Source organism: Carlito syrichta, unplaced genomic scaffold (genome assembly GCF_000164805.1).
Source record: "Carlito syrichta isolate Samal-C Ts95f unplaced genomic scaffold, Tarsius_syrichta-2.0.1 Scaffold307880, whole genome shotgun sequence".
NCBI classification, from domain to species: Eukaryota; Metazoa; Chordata; class Mammalia; order Primates; family Tarsiidae; genus Carlito; species Carlito syrichta.
This window is the reverse complement of record NW_007251976.1, coordinates 12,266-20,787: the sequence shown is the minus strand read 5'-3', so window position 1 is coordinate 20,787 and position 8,522 is coordinate 12,266. Positions and strand designations below refer to the sequence as shown.

General features: G+C 63.1%; 1 protein-coding gene across 5 annotated transcripts; it reads left to right on the top strand.

Moving 5' to 3' along the window:
• The first annotated feature begins 431 nt into the window (after positions 1-431).
• RPUSD1 (RNA pseudouridylate synthase domain containing 1) lies at positions 432-3,251 on the top strand. Of its 5 annotated transcripts, none has more exons than XM_021715853.1 (5): positions 432-628; positions 763-843; positions 1,035-1,137; positions 1,237-1,338; positions 1,927-3,251. In XM_021715853.1, the coding sequence occupies exons 3-5, from the start codon at positions 1,116-1,118 to the stop codon at positions 2,322-2,324; spliced, it is 522 nt and encodes a 173-aa protein (XP_021571528.1). In that variant the 5' UTR covers positions 432-628; positions 763-843; positions 1,035-1,115; the 3' UTR covers positions 2,325-3,251. The 5 variants fall into 5 exon arrangements, with proteins under 5 accessions (XP_021571528.1, XP_021571527.1, XP_008062864.1 ...); XM_021715852.1 differs by having other exon boundaries at positions 763-896; XM_008064673.1 differs by having other exon boundaries at positions 438-628; positions 763-886.
• The last annotated feature ends 5,271 nt before the right edge of the window (positions 3,252-8,522 follow it).

Genomic DNA, 8,522 nt, shown 5'->3' with positions numbered 1-8,522 from the left:
TGCAGGGCGGGGCGCGTGCGTGGGGTGCGGGTGGCGGGAGGGCGCCCCGGGACCTGCAGACCTGGGCGGCTCCTGGGCCGTGGAGAGCGGTGCAGCAGTCTCTCGCCTAGCCCTCTGCTCGCTGGGCAGGCCTGTGCTACCCATACGTAGCACAGGGAAGGGCAAGGGGTGAGGGGAGGCGGGAGGCTGTGTCTCCAAGGGCTGGGTCGGGGAGGCCCTCCCATTCGGCCCAGAGCGCTGACTTTTGACCGTGGCCAGACTCCCCTAACACTCCGCGGACGCCCCGGCCTGGCCTCGGGGATTGCGGGCAAGGTCTGGAGGTTGGGGGGTTGCCGGCCACAGTAGGTCTGCGCGCTTGTGTCCAGCCTGGGTGGGAAGTCTGTGCCGCTGGTCTGGGCGTCCCCACACCCTCACGGCTCGTCCCCACCCTGGGTGGCAGGCCTGCCATGGAGCCAGGCAGCGTGGAGAACCTGTCCATCGTGTACCGGAGCCATGACTTCCTGGTGGTGAACAAGCACTGGGACGTGCGCATCGACAGCAAGACATGGCGGGAAACACTGACTCTCCAGAAGCAGCTGCGGCACTGCTTCCCGGAGCTGGCCGACCCTGACACCTGCTACGGGTTCCGGTACTGGGGAGGGCGATGGGGCCCCCGCGGCATCTGCCGAGGGAAGTGGCTCGGACGCCAGCCTCCCCCTAAAGGCCATTGGAGAGGCTTCTCAGCCACCCCGTCCAGCCCCACTGACCTTCTGCCCCACTCAGGTTCTGCCACCAGCTGGACTTCTCCACCAGCGGAGCACTGTGCGTGGCCCTGAACAAGGCAGCCGCGGGTGACGCTTACAGGTGCTTCAAAGAGCGACGTGTAACCAAGGCTTACCTGGCGCTGGTAAGACCTGGTCCTCCCCGGGTGCGACATGGGGACTCAGGACCCCCAGCTTACCAGGGCAGGCCCTTCCATGCCTCACATGACGGCCCCATGTCCCAGCAGTGGCAGGCTGCCCTGGAATCTGCATGTGATCCCCCTTGCCTTGCAGGTGCGAGGGCACATCCAGGAGAGCCAGGTGACCATCAGCTATGCCATCGGCAAGAACAGCACAGAAGGCCGGGCCCATACCATGTGCATCGAGGGCACACAGGGTGCGGTGGGCAGGGCAGGGTCACAGAGCACACATCGGCCGGTGAGGTCCTCTGGGCACCCAGGCTGCCCAGCTGACCCCCCTGCCTTCCACACACCAGGTTGTGAGAACCCAAAGCCAAGCCTCACGGAGCTGGTGGTTCTGGAGCATGGGCTGTACGCGGGTGACCCTGTCTCCAAAGTGCTGCTAAAACCGCTCACAGGTGCGTCTGGGACTGGCGCGGAGCCATGTTGTTTGCCAAGGGTCACCCCGAGCATCAAGATGGAGGTGATACCACCCCACACAGTCATCCCCATTTTCATGCCCTGTAACCTCCCATCTGCCCATCAGATGCCGGAGGGCTCCAGGGCAGGGCGAGCACGTGGGGTGCAGGTAGCGAAAGGGTATCCCCCTGTACCTGACAGAGCTGGGTGGCTTCTGGACTGTGGGGGGGAGTACAGCCCTTTGCCCACTCAGCAAAAGGCCCTGTGCTGCCCATAATCCAGTGGGAAAAGTCTGGGGAATGGCCTTTCCTGTTGGGGATCCCTGCTGGCCTCTGAGCCCAAGGGCATCTTGCTGACTTGGGGTCTGCAGCCAGACTGAGCACTGCCCTCACCAGGGGTGACCTAGAAGCCGTCTCCTGTCCTGAGCCCTGACATCCTGGTTTCTAGCAGGGGACAGGGCGGGTCCTGCCCAAGGCCTGGCCACTAGGTTCCACGGCCGCCATGGGGTAGATCGCCAGTGGTGACGTGGGATGCATGGGGGTTAGCAACCCCCACCCCAGCCTGACCCGCCACATCCCTGCCCACAGGCCGGACCCACCAGCTGCGTGTGCACTGTGGCGCCCTGGGCCACCCTGTGGTGGGTGACCTGACCTACGGGCAGCCTGCAGGCCGGGAGTCCCAGCCCTTCCGCATGATGTTGCACGCCTTCTACCTACGAGTCCCCACACGGGCCGAGTGCGTGGAGGCTTGCACGCCAGACCCCTTCCTGCCTGCCCTGGACACCTGCTGGAGCCCCCACACCCTCCTGCAGCCACTCGACCCACTCATCCAGGCCTTGCGGGCTGCCCCCGACCCCAACCCCATGGACGAGGGTCCTGGGCACAGCCAACCCCCACCTCCCTGCACCAAGCCCCTAGAGACTGAGGCACAGAGCACCTCCTGCTTGCAGTGGCTGTCAGAATGGACATTGGAGCCAGACAAGTGACAGCCGTGGAGCTGGGGCAGAGGTGGATGTGGGGGCTGGGGCTTTTAGGGGGTTGGGGGCTGCACGTCAGGGCCCTGGGCTGCTCCCAGGCAGGTGGCATCTCTCTTGGGCAGGCATGCAGTGGCCAGCTCTGGGACTCACTGGGCTGCTCTGACCAAGCCAGCTGGGATAGGCAGCAGGGGCTACCTGGCAGCTGCGGTTGCTGGCAACAATAGCACACACGGGCAGTGGGATTGATGCTGGATCCTAAGGTTCTTCTTCCTGGTGCCCCCAGGGGGAACCAAGGCCCTTCTTTCCTCCTGGAGCAGCTTCCGGCTCCAGAGCCTTAGCCAGGGGCCTCTATTTCATGGACTTGTCCAAGGTCACTCGTTGGAAGGGGCAACACCCAAGTTGGCTAGTCTCTGGCCCAAGGGTGGACTCCTCATGGGCCCAGGCCATGCTAGCCTTCCTGGGGCTCAGCCCCAGACCCACCTAGCCTCTGTGCCTGGAGGCTCCCGCTCATTGCTCTGCTCAGACCCCCTTGCTTCTGCTGCCTGCCTGGCCTGTGCCTGCCACTGGGCCCGCATACCCCTCCCTACCTCATGCCTTGGCTTTGCTGGACTCTGCCCACGGGCCTCACCCTGCTCTGCCTGGACCCTGAGCACGGGCCAGTGATTGGCCATGGTACATGGGGTCAGTGGGGGCCAAGACTCAGGCCCTGCTGAGCTCCCCTGTCCCTTAGGCCTGCCTAGCATGCCACCCTGCTGCTGGGTCCCCAGGCTCCCAGCCTAGAGCCCACCACATCACCACTTTCCTGGGTCCCATACAGTCATGCCTGTCACTCTGCCTTCAGGAGCCTAGGTTCCCAGTTCCCTCCACCACAGCCCTGCTCCCTGACAGCTGCTGGGCTCTAGGGATTCAGAATAAATGCTTGGTGACTGACCCTGGGATCGGCTGTGATTGTGTTTGGGGTGGGGTCCCAGGAGATGAGTCTGGATGCCCAGCCCCCTCCCCACACTCCATAGCCCCCGCCCCAAGGTCACCTTGCCAGGACCCAGGACAGGCTATGTAGCCTGACTGTGGACCTCCCACAGGCAGTGAACCCCCTGAAGCCCTGGTGTGGGGACAGAAGCTAGGCAGCCAGTCCCGGAAGAGCCCAGCCCAAAGTGCTGTACACCCAGCCGGTCTTCACCAGGGCCCTTCCTACAACTCTGGGCCCCCAAGGGAGTGTTGCTCCAGCCAACAATGGATTGGGTCATGTGGCTGTGGGCCACCCTCCTCTGTAACAGCTCCTGGGCTGGGCCCTGCCTGGGCAGGACCTCAGCAGGGCAGACCGGAGGCAGCTGCCCGCCAGGCCCTCAGCTGACACCCAGGTTCAAGCCCCCACAATTCCCATGGCAGGGACATAGGGCCCCAGGCCACTGCTGCTGCTTCCTGAGTCTCACTTTCCTCATCCATAAAGAGAGGACTGGAGTGAAGGAGAGATCAGCTGCCCTTCAGCGATGCCCACAGATGTTACAGTCCATATGTCCTGGGTGCTCCTGGGGTGCCTAGCTGGGTCCTGCTTGTCCAGTCCTCAAACTTGGACCTGGAGTCCTCAAACTTGCCCTGCTACCTCCCCACGCAGACCCTATGTCTCCAACTCCCCACCCCCTACATCCTCATCGCCCCCACATCCCCACCTCCCCACCCACATGGATCCCCACATCCCCTCCTCCACTCCCCGGCATCCCCACCCCCAGTCCCCACCTCCTCATGCACCCTAAGGTGAGCCTCGTGATCTGTGCTGGCCCTGGAGTGTACCTGCCTCCCAGACTAGAACCCTGTCCCAGCCCTCACCACAGGACCCTGCCCCTCTGGTCTCAGGCTACCCTACCTCATTGCCCCTAACCTCAGCCAAGGATAGCTGTTGGAGCCACTGTATCCAGCTGAGCTGGTCCAGCTTGTGGCCAGGGGTCCTTCAAGGCTCACCCCGAGCTGGACAGGACTCTCTGGACGAGCCAGGCCATGTGAGCTCTGGCCCCCCACACGCCCTTCTTTGCATGTCTGCGTGGACCTCTCAGGGGACACCTGGACTCCTGTGGGACCTATCCAGGGACTGGGGAGTGGTCATGTGCTGGTCCTTCCGGCTGTCACCCCACAGTACCTGGGTCTCAGCGGGCCGTGGGGCTGGCTCCCTGAGCACCCATGACTCGGATGTGGATGGTCATCTTGCAACCACTGAGCCTGAGCTGCAGGGACCCTGAGCCCCCAGCTCCACCGAGCACGGATTGATCTTCCCAAGGTGAGAGCCAGAGGTGGGTGGCCAGGGCCAGCGATCAGCCCGGGCACCCAGCACCCAGCAGGAAGAGAAGTTCTGCAGGCACCGGCACTCCAGTCCAGCAGACAAGTTGCGAAGTCTCCTGTAGTCTCCCTTGGAGGCCTGCCTGGTTGAGTGGCCTCCGCCCAGGCCCTACGTGGTTGATAGCAGTGACATTGCTAGGGATGTGGCTACCGCCGTAGGACCTGGAAGGGAACAGGGCTGTGTGCAGCAGTGTTCCCCTGGCATATGCCCCTACACACCGCTGCCCACAGTGCACATAGCACCCACCCTCTCTGTGCTCCCACACCCATAGAACAGCCACAGCTGCCACGATGCCCAGCCACCACATTGAGTCCAAATGTGCCTGATGGGCACATGGACCAGGTGAACCAGATATGCATGTGCGTGCTGCTGAGCACACATGCAGGCATACAGCGAATGCGGGCATGTACCTGACCCCTGGGCTGCAGACGCTGCCAGGTGAGGTCCCTGGAGGAGGGGTGTGTGCTGGATGGCTGCCAGCCGTAAGCCTAGCTTCTCGGGGTGGGGAGCAGGTGCCTGCTGTGCCTGGGGCTCCCAAGGGCTGACACGACTGCATCACCTGGCACAGCCCCAGCCCTCCCCACTCCCTGGCGAGTGTCACTGCAGGAGTGAGGTGGGGCCAGGCAGGGCAGTCTCGTGCAGCCCTCTGGGCCAGGCATGGAGGTGAGCAGAGAACCCGGCGCCCCACCCTGCACAGCCCTGCACTTGGTACCCAGCTGACGAGCTGACTGCGATCTGGGATTGCGGTGTCTGGAGCGTCTGGTCTACACCTCCTGCATCTGATGGCACGGGTGGCCAGGCAGCACCTCCCGTGTTCCTGCTCAGGTGAGGGGGCAGGGCAGGGGCCGCTCCCCCGCAGAAACTCCAGGAGTCTGGGCCCCTGAGCAGGTGTGCTTGAGCTCTGCATCCCCGTGGCCCCCGTGGCCTCTGCGGCCCCCACACAGGGCCACCTCTATCTTACTTTGGCCATATGCAGTCTGGAGGCCCGGAGGTGCCCAAGAGCTATGGACTCGAGCCAGGTTGTGCCCAAGAGGAGGCCTGGCAGCCCCGGTCGGGCCTGTTCCCAGGCCTCACAGCTCGACCTCCAGTGTGGCTGATGCTGCCCAGGGCTGCCGCATGGGGTCAGGTCTCAGGGACAGAGCCCGGCATCTGGGACCCAGGTAGAGGAGGAGGCTGTGCCAGGCAGTGAGGAGCCCACCAGCCTTGGCCTGGACCACCTGCGGGATGTGCTGTTTATCAAGAGACCTGTTCATTGGAGTTGCTGCAACCATGGGTCCCCTGAGCCCCTACTTGTAATAAGAAAGACCTGGCTTAGGCCCGCCCTGCCCTGCACTCCCTTTTGTTCCAAAGTCGGTTGTTTGTGGGATTAGTCTCCTCCCTCCAGGCAGGACTGACTGTAGCCCAGGGCTGCATCCTGTGTGACCTGTGGGGCCAGCCTGTCACCTCCCCACCCCTTGCATCCAGTCCTGGACCCTCAGCCGGCAGCCCCGTTGCCTTCCTGCCCTGGGACGTCTCAGCTAGGACGAATACACGTTGCAGACATGGGCCCCAGAGTGGGTGAGGGCCTCCCCTCCATGTGGCAGGGGAGGGCTCCCAGGTGGCAGGCCCATGTGCCCACCTGGCAAGACCCGCCATTGAGCTGCAGACAGGCTGCTCGATGCTCGGCCCCCTGTCCTGAACCCACACTCAGGGCTTGCCCCAAGCAGAGAGAGGGAGGATGGCGCCCCTCTCGGCATGCAGGGGAGGCCAGGCAGTGCCCACAGGCCTATGAGCCCAGCCATCCCCAACAGAGCCCAGGGTCATAGTAGGCACAAGGCAGGGACAGGGAGCTGGCCCAGGCAGCCAGGCGTGGCTCCTGGGAAAGTCGGGGCATGAGGGGGGGACAGAGTTCTCTCAGGTGGCCCCAGCACAGGTAGATCCAAGCTCTGAGGCGGGGCAGGGGGACCCTGGCTGCCTGCATGGCAGAGCCTCAGGGATGCTCGCTGTCCAGTGACTCGTTTTCCCCAAGAAGGTCAGGCCTGGCCCCAGCAGCCTGGGAAGTCGTGGCTAGAGGCCAGAGGCCACATGGGCCGTGGCCAGTTTCCATCATGGCTAACGCCCCTTCCATGGGTCCTTTTTTTTTTATTTTTTTATTTTTATTTTTTGAGTTGGAGTCTCACTCTGTCGCCCAGACTGGAGTACAGTAGCCGCTCCCAGCCACCACAGTCTCGACCTGCTGGGCTCCGGCGATCCTTCCGCCTCAGCCTTCCTAGTAGCCGAAATTACAGGCGCGCGCTACCACACCCGGCTGATTTTTTTATTTATTGTAGAGATGAGGTCTCACTGCCCAGGCAGGTCTCGAACCCGTGGGCTCAGGCAATCCACTCACCTCAACCTCCCAAAGGCATGGGATTAAAGGCTGAGCCACTGAGCCCGGCTCATGGGTCCCTTTTGATGTTGGAGAAGAGTTTGCTAGATGGACAGCCCAGGGAAGCAAGATGAGGGGGCTACCCTGGACCTGAGCCCCTCTTCCTGGGCTGGGTTTCCTGGGGAAGACCATGGGCCAGGCCTCCAAAATGCTCTGGGAGGGCCTGCCGTAACCCCACTGCAACCACGGCCCTGGCAGGCAGCTCCCACCCCCTCACCCCTCTGCTGAAGGCTCAGGGCTCAGGCTGTGAGGGCATGGAGCCATGGGGGAGGAGATTGGCTGGAGGGAGATGAGTTCACACACGTGTGCACGCCATCTCATACATGTGTAGACACTGGTGGACATGTGTACGTGCCACCAGGCACACGTGTGCACATCACACACATTCATGTACTGCCACATACATGTGCATGCCACACACATACACAACATCACATGTGAACAGACCATCAGACACACACACCACACTCAGGTCCAGACTGTGCACACAGGCTCCAGAGGTCTCCTCTGTGTCCTCCCATCCCCAGGAGACCCCGTGGTTGGTGGTCAAGGACGCTGGCCACGCTCCTGCCCCCACGGGGACCTCACGGCTCACTCTGTTCCAGGTGTTCTGGCAAGCCCCAGCCTTGTCCTCCTTCTGTCTCTCATCACGCAGTGCTCTGGCACCTCAGTCAAGGGCCACTCCCCGGGAGGGCTGGATGTCGGTGAAACTGACCTGCGAGCCAGGTGAGTGCTGGCCCCTCCTGCAGCTCTGAGTCTGCTTCTTGGCAGGGCCAGGGGAGGACAGAGGAGGGGTTAGTGGGGCAGCCATTGTGGTGGCGGACAGAGACTGTCCCCAGGGGCTGTACACCAGGGCTGTACCCACCTTGATCCCACGTGACCCAGTGTCCAGTGTCCAGTTTTGGAGCTGCGTGTGGGTCCCCAGGCCACCACCCAGATTGCACTGGGCCAGGCCTGCAGGTCGCCTCACCTGTCAGAGACCCTGACCTTAGCTCAGCCATGCAGGCCAGGATGGGCTCCCCAAGCCTCCCACCAGCTTTAGGCCTAGCTGCTTCTGCCCACTCCAGACAGAGGCCCTGTGGCCTCCTCCCACTGCCCAGGGTCTCATGGCTGGACTTGGCCCCCCTCCCCCACCCGGGGGGTTGGTGACATGGACAGGCCTATCAATCAATTCACCAGGGATCCATCAGGCAGGGCCAGGGTCCCAAGTGGGATTTTACTAGAGTCACACGGTAAGGAAGGCTGGGGAGACAGCACCCTCGGGTCACCTGCAGGTGCTGAGGCCAGGGCTCCTCCTCCTAGCCCCCCAGCAGCTGGTGGGGACAGTCCAACAGCTGCCTGAGCTGGCAGCCAGCCAGGACAGGGCTCAGGTAGGGGCCACATCTGAGGCCCCGCCTACAGCCAAGAGTCTGGCCCCAGGTGCTCTCGGAGGGGATGAATTCATGCATGCATACATAAATGAATGAAT

Excerpts from the sequence above, each read along its gene's own strand:
- RPUSD1 (XM_021715851.1), top strand. The coding sequence starts at position 447 with ATGGAGCCAGGCAGCGTGGAGAACCTGTCCATCGTGTACCGGAGCCAT. Across the intron at positions 887-1,034 it reads CCAAGGCTTACCTGGCGCTG|GTGCGAGGGCACATCCAGGA; the intron begins GTAAGACCTGGT and ends CTTGCCTTGCAG. Across the intron at positions 1,339-1,926 it reads GCTGCTAAAACCGCTCACAG|GCCGGACCCACCAGCTGCGT; the intron begins GTGCGTCTGGGA and ends CCCTGCCCACAG.